The 14,373-nt window shown below is 36.9% G+C and overlaps 1 protein-coding gene across 2 annotated transcripts in view; it reads left to right on the top strand.

Moving 5' to 3' along the window:
* The window catches only part of LOC118280615 (dual specificity protein phosphatase CDC14A), a 46,186-nt gene that overhangs the window by 19,141 nt on the left and 12,672 nt on the right, over positions 1-14,373 (top strand). For both annotated transcript variants that reach the window (XM_035600819.2, XM_035600817.2), the window contains one exon: positions 12,384-12,643. In XM_035600819.2, coding sequence (XP_035456712.2) covers positions 12,384-12,643 — 260 coding nt within the window. The remainder of the gene's footprint in view (positions 1-12,383; positions 12,644-14,373) is intronic.

The raw sequence follows: 14,373 nt of genomic DNA, 5'->3' as shown, positions 1-14,373 counted from the left end.
AAACCATCGTTTATTTACATTTCTTAGAAATTTGGGATTATACAGTAGACTTTATTTTTTGAGATGTGAAAAACATCCTTTGAATTTTCCCGCAAGGCGAGAGGGGGTGTCAGACTCATATTGACTAAAAACCACATCATGTTCATTGGTACACATAGCCTAGCACTGGTAGAAATGGACTAAAGCTATGTATTTATATGGAAAGATGCGTGCTATGGATACATCGCATACTCGAGCTGCGCATCTTACTCGCACAAATACATTTACATCTTCGTAGTATAGCTACATAACCCATCTCTGGTGGTAAAGCACCCTGATTCGTCTCTTACAATATTTACGGGAAGAGTACAGGTAGGTAGAGACGATGCACTCTCCTCTGCTGTCACCAAAAGGCACAGAACAGGTATAATACTGTTACTTAGCGACTAAGTAACAAATTATTTATGTAAATACCCTAAAACCCTCCGAAATAAATGAAAAGTACTGAAGGAAAATGGAGCAAGATTTTTTGTCTCGGCTAACTGATAAATGGTTCTGAAACAAAGGTTGGCTTAAGATAGGGAACACTTTCCTCCTATGAATTGAAAACGGCATTGTTCGGTTGATTTTAATGGATTTATCTAGATAAAAGAGCGTACTAATATATGGGGTCAATTGTTTTTCGGGTTTCGTTGTAAAATAGGGTTTAACTTATTCAATAAACAAACACGAGTTAATGAAACAAAGGTTGTAGTATTACTGGATATACTGAAAGGACATGATTTGGAAGGAGTCCCCAAATCCGATAAAATGTTATGATACGATTATTACATTTTTTTATTTATTCTTGTATAATTAAGAGAAGCGTAGGGTGGTCTATGCCCAGCAGTAGGACCACGGCTTTAAAAATAATAAGCAACGCCTTGATTCCAAAACACAAAATAACCTTGTAGAAAAATTCAGCCTTCATTTTAATGCGTTAAAAATGCCATACCATTAATCCACCAATACTTTGCAATTAAGAAAGCATTGACGAAATTCTAATTATTCCCCAAAGAACGCTTTTAACGCACCCAATGAAATGCCTTTAAATTAAACCCTTTCGAAGTAAAGTGAAAGAAATGCGAGGTTAGAACCCCCATCGACACCCCTTTGGAGGAAAATATTTTAGTAATTTGCTTTAATGTATAATATTTATAGCACAGGGTGATTATTATTATGGAATACTTGCACGAAAAGCCTTTATAATTACAGTATTAATGCGAACTGCGATTGTACAGGTTGTGCTTAGTCCCCATTGTACATTAAATAACATAAATAATAATTATTGCGTGTCTTCGTGTGTGTTTCTGTGTAAAATTTCGTATTGTGTTGTCTGTGACTTCGCTTTTAGGGGTCAATGTTCATCGAACGAAAAAAGATGTGTTGTAAGTTTAAAATGAGCATGTTATTTGAAAAGTTTGCTTTTTTCTATACAAAGTTATGATAGTACGCTTAAAATGCGCCATATTGGAAGTTCTACGACCCCAACAAAAGTGGTGTAGTTCGTATATGTGAATAAAATTGAAATTTTATTGGACTGTGCAAGTTTTTTGTAATAAGAAACATAATAAGCCTTGGAAAACTTTGTCTATATATTTTGGCACGTGTAATATTAGTCAATAACATGAATTTATCAACAACTCTTTACTTAAATACATAATTTTATTCTCTCCAATACATCACAGCCTACTCAAACGAGGCCGTTAACCTGACACGATGTACAATATAAAAACACATTTAGGGACAAGAAAAATGTGTCCGCCATATTTATTTTCTAAAAGCGTGGGGTTGAAACGACATTTTCAACCGAGTTTTAACTACCCACTTTGCATTACAGATGCATATTTTATACCTCAACGTACAAAAGACAAAACGTGTACAAAATTCAACGTTGCTTTAGAAAAATTGTACATTTTCTAGTTCAACTCACGCTAATCCTCTGAGGGTTAAAGTGCGATGTAAAATGTATGTTGCGTGGATGAAATATTTGCGAGGACTGCACATAGGTACACAGGCCCGAGTAACAACTCACCATCAGGTGGGCCGTGTGCTTTCTTGCCATGGTCGTCGTATAAAAAAGCAAATTTGGTTGATTCCGAATATGTATATGACTCAAACTTGCAAAAAAATTTTACTTACCCTGTTTAAGCCGGAACGCATCGATATCGTAGCACAAGTGACAGACTATACTTAGTGATAACTTTAGTATGCGTCACAATTTACGCCCTGTTTAAGCATATATTTCGTTCATTTCATCTTAAATATTAGACAATTTTTTCTACTGTAAACTTGAATAGTTATGTTTTCTGTTCTAAAAACGTCGTAAAAGCGCTCTTTATATACCCTAGACTAGCGAAATGCTACTAGTTCCTACTTATTTCCTTGAAAAAAATGTCACAGTCTTTGTGGTAAAGCCCATTTGGTCGTATTTCATGTCGCTTGTAAGCCGACTGTAGTGGAACATAAATTTATTTGTTCCAACTGTATTAAGTTTTGGCCCGCGACCTGACCTGCTCAGGTTGCAGTGGTGAAGCCAGAAATATGCTGTTTACAATATCTTACTTATAAAGCCTACCATTTCTGAAAACGGCAAGCACAATTGACATTTAGAATCTGATTAGTATTTTGTAATTAGAAGTGAACCAATTATTATATCATACAATATATCGAGCCCAATATCAGGCTACTACTTTCTAACTAAACCGGGATTTCCTGTGAGTCATGCCTGGTGACACAGTCATGCATTAATTTTAGACCAAAATATACCTTCAGAGTGAGCTTCAATATTCAATTTTGGTCTTGTAGTAGGTGGTATTCAAACACTTATCCACTTTCTATTCGATGTGTGTCTAAACGTTTAATGCGAAGTGCTAATAGTCGTATCTACGTAAAAGGAAAAACGGGATAGTCTTAAAAGAACTCTTAAGTAGTTAAACTTGCGAGACGGTTCACATTATCCACATTACGCCTGATAATCGTTTTCCAATATTGCCTTTCGCCGTTTAATAGACGATTTGCCAATCTGTAGACGTTACTGAGAAAAACTCTTTTATACTCGCTGTTTTATATCTTTGACCAGACTCCTTATTTGACTAGTCTTCAATTTGGTACAGAGATTTGCCTAGGTAGACTGTCAATAGGTTGTTTTCGCCCAAAAGGTCATTTAGTTAGACCTACAAAGTTGGAAAGGTCATGCTAAAAATTTAATAAAGGACTCGACAATTTTGGACTGACAGTAAGATCTGGACAGACCTTTGAATTTATTAAATTCCTAAACTTCAGATTAGATTAGATGTTTGCATAAGTTTCCATTAATAGAATATTCTGTTCTGTCAGAAATATGAGTAAGTTTAGGCTACGTAGGATATTTTTGATTAAATCAAGATTCCAATTTCAATCCGAAGTACAAGGTTATCTATTTTATTTACATGATATAAAGGTCTGGGGATTTCAAAGGTCAAGCAGGATCGAATCCAATTACCATCGCTACGATATTACTCAACAAAAATGCTTTTGGATCTAGGCAGTCGTCCATTTCACGGAATGTAGCCAGATAAATTACTGAAAAAAGGTTTTCGGATAACGCTTTTTTAATATTCTATTTCTGTAAAAGTGCTGTATTAAAAGATAAGGTGTACCTACAAAAACTTATGCTCGTCGATGAGAATCGGACGGCCCATTACGCTTTCAAAGTTCAACCGTACCTTTGCCCTTGTACAACGACACCTAACTTGGATGGATAACCATAAACTACAACTTTATGATCGGATAAAATCATTCAAACGTTCTTACTTTAAATAATAAGTTCACTTACATTCATTACGAACATGTATCGGCGACCTTCGCGTTCGATTGCAATCAGGACATTTTTCAACGAAACGGACTCATAAAAATAAAATCAAGCGATTCCATACGGTTTGCTGATTTATGGAATACATTTTCGTGGTACATGATATGAGTTATTGCTTTGACGTTCAATATGGACAGATTGACAATAAAACTAACCATTCTAGTTGGGTTTCAGAGCACAATTGAATACAGTCCAAAATTTTTGGAGATAAAATAGGAGATAAAATGAGTATAAAAGTAGATCTGAAAGCATGTCGCACTAACATTTGAATATGTGTGTTCGATTCCGTACTATCTTGGTGAAATAATAAATTAAATAAATCACACTGAGAAGCCTGAGAGCGGACGAATGGCGAATTAGATTGCAGATGAGCATTTTGAAGAATAACTATTATAACTATGTATAAGAATAACTTATGTTAAGTGACAGTTAATCACAAAGCTCGATCAGATTGTACTACAAATACGTATCTCATTGGCCTCTGTATCCACTAGGGAAGCTCGAAAACAATGACTTGCAAGGCCTCCGTATCTCTTAGGTACGATACAATATCTCAAATGGAAAAAATACGATGTTATTTTTCACTCAGCAAAATGGGATCGTCATCAAAAATCCATCTGCAGAGAAAGTGGTTATCTCGTCAAAAATATACAATAACGTGGCTTCTAGCCCTTAGGGTAGGGAAACATTGTCACAGCATAAAGGTATGCCACACATACATCAATCCGGCTTTAACAGCCGGTCTACATGAATGCGTTAAGCAAAATCTGCATATTTCATCGTTTGCATGAATTGTAACGATGTGCTGCACGCTTGCCGCTCGACTTAGAATATTAATATGTGTTTAACGTGTATTTTCAACCCTGTGCTGTTTACTTATTTATGTATTCACGTTAGTTCATTCTTATATGCTACGAAGTCGGTTTAGCATAATGAGCCTTCAGAATAAGTGTTTAATAGTTCATTACTAAGACTGAGCTTATTTTCATAATGCTTTTCACAAGCTTTAGTTGTTGTTATTGTCTGTTTTGCTTTATCTGGAGCTCTAGGACTTGTAAATTATGTTTCAGCGGCGTACATCTGTTTTATTTCGGGATTATATTTCGAGTGTACTAAGTCGGCAAACAAATATATCAGGGGATTCACCGATTTAGCTGATATATTGGCATTACCACTTCAGTAGATTGGTCTATGGTCCTATGATCCTCAACAAACCCAGTCGAATAAGGAGTACTCCGTAGCTACTGATCATCAGAATCATCTTCAGAATAATTAAGACAGTGTTATACTAGATAGATTCAACGTCACGCCTTTTATCCCCGAAGGGGTAGGCAGAGGTGCACATAGCGGCACATAATGCCGCTATACAATGTACATTTCACCATTTGTGTCATCAGTCCCATGTTATAAAGGGGTGAGTCTATTGCCATATACTGGGCACAATTCCAGACTCCGTGCTACTACTGAGAAATTTTCGAAATACCGAAATAAGCCCAGTGTTATACTAGATAGCAATTCATGAAATAGTAAATAACGGTTATATAATAATTGTTTCAGTCTCAGTTTTGTAGCGCAATAATTTACGTCCGCGTCTCACGTCGCCATTTACTAGGACACTTCACGGGATTCCTTGAAAACCAATAAATTTCAGTTCTCTTTAGTATTTCGTTACAGCTCCGTTCATTATTTTGGCCTTGGTTGTGAATTTAGACGAATGGTTAAATTGGTTTTTGCCATCTATATTTTACAAGTTTGTTATTGCTGTTAATTATTTTGTGTGCACCGGTGCATGCTTGCGTCATATTGTTTTGCGTGTCAATGAATTTTAATGTGAACTTACATTAATTTTATTATAACTTTCGTGAGACATACTAAATTAATTATTATGTCATCGACTTACTCACGTAACTGTAACGAGGAACTCGACTAGTTTCAAGCTATACTCGAGGCTCATATTCATGAGGAGCATTCAGCGACACACGACGTGGCGATTTTCGCGCTGCTACAATAGCTGAGTTAAACTAGTCGAGTTCCTCATCAAACAGTTACGTGAGTAAGCCGATAGCATAATAATTAATAAACTTAGATTAATCAATAGATTATTCTTTTTAACATTTTTTTCTGCTCTTGTCTTAACATATTTGAGGTTCTAATTGACATGCCGCAACTTCCATACTCTTATTGTCAATGATCCTCAATCGTCCATTTCCATCTTTTTCATGTCATATTTCACACCCACTATCTCTACTTTGTCACCCATCTGTCCTTCAATGGTGTAATTATAGTCACTTAATTCGCATTTCAAAAGCCATACTACCTTATCGTCTTCTTCAAGGATAATTGGATCAAGACATCTAGGTCAGACAATGTCCTCGACTGCGACACAAGTCCCTTTCAAGCTTAATTTACCTGCGCTCTTAGCACGCTCCTTGTCAATTTAGGAAACACTTGAACACGTTAGGTCTTTACTTTATTGGAACGCTGACAGAAACGATTTCGCTTTATTAAACCAATAAATTGTCTGTACATTTTAAGGAGACGACTCAAGGGGTGATCTTGTTAGGGGAGGTTTTTGCTGTATGTCAAGTATGATATATGCGCGCAAATTGTTTGTTGACATGATTTGTTTAGGCTGTTATGTTTATTTATTGTTTCTGTACACGATACCTAACTCCAGTGACATTCAAACTCGATATTCTTTGTCAAAATTGTTGATCGTGTCTCAATAGTTGCTTCGATAATACTTGCCACCCATTGCTGCTATAAAAAGTTCTAAATTTTTTATAGAATGTGCCGTTTTATTAAACGGAATTGAAAAATCCGTATACCAATTTTGACGTTGATAGAAGACATACGGAAAAAGTTTAAGCATTTTCATAACGACTTATACCGTGTTTCCGAACTCATTAAAAGTCTAAACTTCCATTACTTTTTTTGCTTGAACAAACCGACAGTTTGACGCAACACCACGGCGAAGTTTCAAGGTCACTCATCGTACAGTTTGAAGTGGGTAAATACAAACTACCCGCTAGCAGCTAGACCACTGAAATAGCTGTAATTTCCTTTTCCAAGTGCTACACATGCAATGAAGGTGCGGCTCGAGTGTCAGCGTGACCTTCGCGCTGGTTACGTAAGTGTATGCAAACTTGGGGTGTGTCCCAAGGGCGAGCGTGCGCGATTCCTTTCATTACCATCCGAAGTATTTATAGTTTTTGTAGGCGTTGCGTTTGTCAATGAAATATCGGTTTTGTTTCCGTTTGACGTCGCTCTGGCCGGACTGTATTGATGTTTCTCTTTTGTATGCTTTAATTGGTGAATCTGCGCTGTTCCTTTATGTTCTTTTTTCTTGTATTTCTTTGTGATTTTGGAGTTGGTAGCGAGATTTATTAGGTTGTTGGTTATCTACTTAAATATTATTACTTTAGAAGGCACTTAGTGCGGTCAGCTATGTCTAAAAGAACTTTCTGGAAAAGGCACCAGATTTTGTATACACGAACTATTAACTAGATAATCCTACAATACCCATTATACATGCACTAAATAGTGTCATATACTATGTCGACAAAGGCTGGACGATGTCGGCGTAACGTAACCTTGATCACGGAACAATTTTCATACAAATTGATTGTCTGATGACATCAAAATCAGTTGTGACCTTACGGATGGTCAGCAACAGATGGTCGCTAAACATTGCGTAGTACGTAGGCAGTGCTTTACCACGAATAATACAAGTCATTTGTTCTCTATAGCATATCTATTTGTCTTATATCTTCAGTCAAATGTGAAAAAGATGAGCCTACTTTAGAACCGGTAATAAAAACAAAAGTATCAAATGGCGGTCTATCTAAAAATTACATTTAAGTATTATCGTATCTGTGACGTATGTACTGATTCAGGCATTAAAATAGTTCGACGGTTTAAATTGTGCTTACTTAAACTATTCCTTAGTAACGTAAGTTAAGTTAACTTAGTAAGTTTTGTATCAAAAACAATTGCGGCGGTTTTGTTCAGAAGTAAAGCCACTGTTACAATTGTAACAATCAGACCGATAGATATTTCTACTCATAACAAATAAATTCCGTCTTTCTAAAGATTTCTTATCTTTTATTCTTTCTACCATCGCACTAGGACCGTATCACATGACTGCAATTGCAGGGAAGACCTAATAGAATAATAGTTCTCGTGTCTTATGACTGGGACTCCAAGACCTACACGATAAGTGCTGGGTGCAATTACGTCCCCTTGACGTGGCTATCAGTATGTGTACCGTTTTATACCAATGCAGAAATAAACCTAGCGTTTTTATGCCTGAAGTGTAAAGCTAAGGCGCCTTGGTTAATGTTTTATAATGCGAAGGTAAAAAAGGCTGTTATTCCTCAGGGGCCTACCCCCATAAACATGTATTTACCATGTTTTAGTAGTCGTCCTTTCACGCTTTTATGTTGTTCCTTCATAATATGAGCCAAAATTATTAGGTACACCACTTTGAGTTTATTTCCTACCTGATATAATATTATGATTTGGTGACAGTCTCATGTATTATTAAACAGTGATTTGTCTGAATTTTCATCTAATATAAGAAGAAAATTAATCCAGCTAAGCAGACATCCGGAGCTGCGGACTAGGTACCTAGCTAGGGTTTACCGGGGCTCCGGCTCGAAAAGCAGGAGTAGGAACGGGGTGGTTTTTAGTCAGTAAGAGTCTGACACACCCTCTCGCCTCGCCCAAGGCGGGAGAAGCCATAGGATGATTTTCCTCCCTCAAAAAAAAGTTACACAGACATCTATCTTCTTTCAAAGATACGCGAGATATCATTACCAAAAGATCTATCACACGACAAAAACTCATAGCCTACTTTAGCTGCTTTAGGGCTCAAGTTCCATTTTACTTAGGGAACCGACAAAGGCTTTACGACTGCCTCGATGCCCGCATAAGTGAGTCGAGATCGTTTTGCTAGATTTATTTGTTTAATCAAACTTCCTCCGGTTTGAAAAGGTTTTCCTTCGTCGACCTCATAAGCCTTTATAACTGGAAAATTGGCAGTCTCGATGCTCGTTTTATGTCGACTTTATTGAAAGTTCTAAACACAATGAAGTACTTTTATAGCTTTGTTATAAATACTACTTATACCCTTCTGTACCTAGACTTGTTATTGCTTTTGTGACTATTGAGCAGGAGTTACCAAGTTATTATTAGATTTTTCGATTGATTCCAATGTCTTTGGCTATCTCTCACCTGTGTGAAGAGTTCTTAATTTGCCCACTGGTGGTACAGCTGGCGATAGCGATGATGATGCTGATGATGATGAATCCCTAGTAATCGAGCTTGCTAAAATATTATTATTTTATTATAAACACAAATTAAAACAACCGCTTAAGTACTAGGAATTTAATCCGAAATAACTTCTATTAATATTCAGCAAATCCTAGTTAATTTATATCTATAAACTTCTCAACCATACGCTTGTTAGAAACTGTCCCGTTTTAATCCTCAACAACGAACAATCAGTTTGGCTGGCATTCCAGGCAGTTCTATAACTAAATTTAGGACGGACTGAAGTTGTTATAAACCTAATTGCCAAAGTTTGCGCGTATTATTGGGTTCCCTTTTTGTTTTGCGTCATGAGCTGAAGGTCAAGGGTGACTCCCAGTGACCCTAGTCCGTGTTATCTAGATGACACTTCAAATTGTTTTACAACGATACCCTCGTCTACTTTTAATATTCAAATATTGTAATAACTTCGCTTTTTTATTTTTGTTTTCATTCATTTTTGTCCCTTTTAGGTCCTCTACGTTATTCATTTTTTGTCTCTGTTTACGCAACTGCTGATATTAGGGTCTAGAATTGGTCGTTTTCTGTAGCGTTGCGGATATTAGGGTCTAGAATTGGTCGTTTTCCGTTGCCTACAAAAAGTTTTACTGAGTTTCTGTTAAGATTTTTCAAGACAAAAAATTGTCTGTCCCTTGAAATAGTGATAATGAAAATCTGTCTGCGCGATCACATTAATTCTGTGTAAAATAAATAATCAAATCTTATTGAATTTGTTTAACAAGATTTAGTTGTTTGCTTGGGATAATGCCAAGAAACCGATTTACGATAAATGTCAATTCAATTGGAGATAAACATTTCATTTACATGATGTTTATGTTGTATTTGGAGTTAAATATGTATAGCACAGTTATTTCCCTTCAAAAGCAAAAGTTTTATTAACACCTTTGAGACGCATTTTGATGATAATTGAATTTCCAAAATTATATTAACAACATCCTTGTACAGAAAATTCTTTTTCAAGACATTTGCTGATCCAAATAATATTCTCAACAACTTAGACAGTAATCTCATCATCAGCGGGATGACTTCCACTTGTAAATAAAAGCTTTATCCTTATTTATAGGGTCGGTTTGCCATATTCTTTCTCTATACTTGGTAGGTAGTTCGGGGATTGCAGTATTGTCACAGAAAATCTAAAGGATGCTGTTGCCCGTCGGCCAGTAAGCTAGTTGCAATTCTAGGTCATGTCCTGGTGCGCGCGCCTCAAAGAGCCAGATCACCACAAATGGGACCCAGTAGGGCTGATGCCCGATCCGGAGCTGCGGACAACGTAACAGGTTATCGGAGCTCCGATTCAAAGCAGGAGAAGGAACGGGGTGATTTTTAGTCAGTATGAGTCTGACACTCCCTCTCGCTTCACTCAAAGCAGGAGATATCATTGGATGATATCCCCCCTCAAATAACCTGGTCCAAGTACAACTCAATCTACTATTATACTGAATCTGTGCTCTGAATCCGTGAAACATCTCCACGGGCCAATAGACACAAGTTTCCGCTATGTATTCACAAACTGTGTTACTGTAGTTTGACGATGTATTAGAAACTTGTATCAACTAGATTAACGTGTTTGCTTGCTCTTTGAATCCCCTGACATTTAAGGATGTATACGGATAATGATTATGTAAAGTTTGTTGTGGGATAGGTTGTGTGTGGATAGGGTTGGTACAGCTAGTTGATGATCATTTGCTGAACAACGTGTTGTGGTTAAGAAGAATTTAAACCACGTTGTACGTTTTGTACTAGGAAGTACAGAAGATTTATGGTCTCCTGCTACAGTCGCTTCTGTTTCGTGTTCTTCATTGAAACGTGTTTTTATGATTCCTTCATTATATTTATTTCTGATATTCCTCTTGTCTTCTTGTTTGTCTGCTTAATTTGTTCTCCACCTATTTATATCGTTTGCTATTCTCGAAACTTCCAAAATAATTCAGGGAAAATAACGCAAGTTGTCGAAAGATCTCGAAAGTTTTATAAAATGTTACTAAATTACTTTGTGACTGATTGTCTTCTTTGCTTACAAAGACATCGGCTTCAGCAACTTTGTTGTAAGTTTTAACGATTGTTTCTTGTTAGTCTTTGTAATAGTTTGGCCCTTAATTTGTGTCTCACTTTAGTGCTGGTACATTTTTAGTCTCTTCTGTTTTATGGACACTTTAAAACTCGTCTATTGTCTGAAGTAATTAGGTAAGCAAAGAATTCTTTCCTCAAATTCCTAACCCCAAAAGGCCGGCAACACACTTATAACTCCTGTGGTGTTTCAAGTGTCCACTGTGCGGCGCAAATGCATCATCGAGTGATCTGCCTGCTTGTTTGCCGGCTTATACCATTACAAATAGTGTTTTGTAATAGATTTGACCTGAGTCTATTGCTATCAACATTTTCAAATTATGACTTATACTTCATATGCTATTTGGGTACACCTGTTTTGCCAAATCTTCTAAAACACTATCTTACAAATTCCGAAGTATAATTATAACCGTTCTAGACTTCATTTCAGCTATCGATCCGCCATTATTGATTCCATTGAACTATTGCCTTAATGTTCACAATATAAAATTGGGTTTCCAATCACGCAACCAGTATTTATAAGTTCTAGACAAAAACTGCATTATAAAGTAGATATAACGTCTTTCACTTCTGCGATAAAACTTCTTTAGTTACATCAAAGTGAAATATATGTCTAGCCGGATTGTTTAGATTATTGGATGCTTTAATCTGCCTGTTTACTATTTATATTTTATGTTTCTTTATCGGATCCTTCGATTGTATTCAAGTGGAAAATTATATTTATGGTCATCACATCCAAAGCGTTGTTTCTTTCTTTCTCTATTTTATCATCTGATGAAGCAGTTTCAAATTTAATTTGGTCGGTTGTAAGATTCCTTTATCAGAAGAATGTTAATCTATCCTAATTATCCTAAGACCAGGGAAATCTGAAATGTTTTTGAACAACGCTAAATTAATCGGAGAGGAAAATTGGAGAACTACAAAGCTTCCATTACAGTTTAGGTATAATAGCTTATCAAAAAAAAAAAACCGGAATGGAAAAGTTATATTGTAGACATTTAACTAATACTTATCTATGCTAACGATTTTCCAGCATGCTATGTTCAACTTAAAGGAAAACACCATAAAATACATTTTACATTACCAACTTTTTAACAAGAGGTTTTTCTTTCAGACAGACTTTATTTCGCGACTTTGAAGAATGGTTACAAGCCGAAATCAACACGGAACAGCAAGTATTTTCACATCGAAGATGAGATTGTCTACGAAAACTTTTATTTCGACTTTGGACCTTACCACCTCTGTCATTTGTATCAATTTTGCAACAAGCTTAATGAGGAACTGGAGAAGAATCCGAAGAAAAAAATTGTCTTCTTCACCAGCAACAATGAGACCCTTCGACTCAATGCTGCTTACCTTATTGGGAGCTATCAGGTAATACTCATCGAATTTTATTTCACTTTCGTACTCCCGTCACCCATAAACGCTTGACCTAGCGGGTTTACTGGGGTTCCGGCACGAAAAGGGAGTAGGAAAAGGGTGATGTTTAGTCAGCAAAAGTCTGAATTCCTCTCGCCTCGCCCAAGGTGGGAGAAGTCGTTGGATGATTTTCGAACTCTCTAAGGCTAGATAAAATACATGCTTATCAAGTCATTCATCATTATTTGTTACTTTATCCCTAACTTTATCATTTCAACTTCACCTCAAGATCCTATTACACTAACCACCATAAAATTGCGAATTATTTTCATCAAAAAATCGTTTTAAATATTAAAGCCATATTTCGGTGTTCGTCATCCGAAAATATTCCCTCAGGGAAATGCCAGGACGAAACGGAGACGACAAATCATACGCTACATTAAATTTCGATACGATTCGTGGTAAATGTTACCGCCCGTCTAGCAGTATCAGGAAGACTTAGAAATTCAAGGTTGTAGGTTGCATAACTAGACAATATGGATGGATATACATGTGTACCTGCCGTTTTAAGACCTAATTATAACGGTCGACTGCCCTTTAGAAGTAGCTTGTGCTGCGAATATCACCCTTATTATTGTCAAGTTAAGGTTGTGTTAATTTGATAAGATTAGTTTTAAGCAGTTGATAGCTATGCTGGGACAGGTGCAGAAAGAAGAGGTTTAGATATATTTTTGACACCATGTGATTTTTTTTATGGTATAATCCGGTAAAAGAGCAGACGGATCACTTGATTGTAAGCAGTCGCCTATGGACACCCGAACAGCGTTACAAGTGCGTTGCCGTCCTATTAGGGGGTTAGGAATTTAAGGGTTGTTGGGGAATCGTTGATTTGGAAGGAATAATTGGGCCTTCGGTAACCTCACTCACATAACGAAACACAACGCAAGCGTTGTTTCACGGCCTATTTCTACGCGGCCGTAGTCTCTCCGGTCGAGCCGGTCCATTCATGGTTCTCCACTTCTCCCACACTTAATACAAACTTACCTTAAAAAATATCCCATTACTATCTACCTGCAAACTGTTCCAATGCTAGACAAATTAATAAATCCTTACCGAGTCTGCGCACGGCCCTTATAGGATTACAAATGTAACGGAAATATGACACGGCGGCAACAGTAACATTAATACGACACCTACACGAAGTACCATTTAATCAGTTAAAAATAAACGTGTACCTACGTGATTGTTAGTGGAAATAGAAGCTGGTTAATTAGGGAGTAACTGGACCGTGTCCCACGCACTCCCTATTATTCAATGAATACGACTTGAGTGGTGGATATTGTCACCGGGATGCGGCTTAAGGTCGTTCTCACGGGGCAGTCTGGCTACGTGATTGGAGGATTTGTAAAGATATGGAACGATTTATATTCGCACCTCTTAATAGGGTAGTTTAGGCCTCAGGGTTTTTGGAGAAAGCTGCTTTTTTATGGTATAAGCCGGTAAACGAGTAGACGGATCACATGATGGTAAGCAATCGCCGCCGCCCATGGACACCCGAAACACCAGAGGCGTTACATTTTGGGGGTTAGGAATTTAAGGGTTGTTGGGGAATCGGAGATTGGGAAGGAAGTTAATTGTAGCCTGGTAAACACTATACAGATCCTATTTTTAAAAAGTCCTATTAAATTATCAGTTTTGGTTGTTACATGAAGCTTATGTTTAGTTAAGTACTACCAGAAGACTCA

The sequence above is a fragment of the Spodoptera frugiperda genome, chromosome 16 (genome assembly GCF_023101765.2).
Source record: "Spodoptera frugiperda isolate SF20-4 chromosome 16, AGI-APGP_CSIRO_Sfru_2.0, whole genome shotgun sequence".
NCBI classification, from domain to species: domain Eukaryota; kingdom Metazoa; phylum Arthropoda; class Insecta; order Lepidoptera; family Noctuidae; genus Spodoptera; species Spodoptera frugiperda.
The sequence above is the reverse complement of the archived record's forward strand: the minus strand, read 5'-3'. Positions and strand labels throughout refer to the sequence as shown.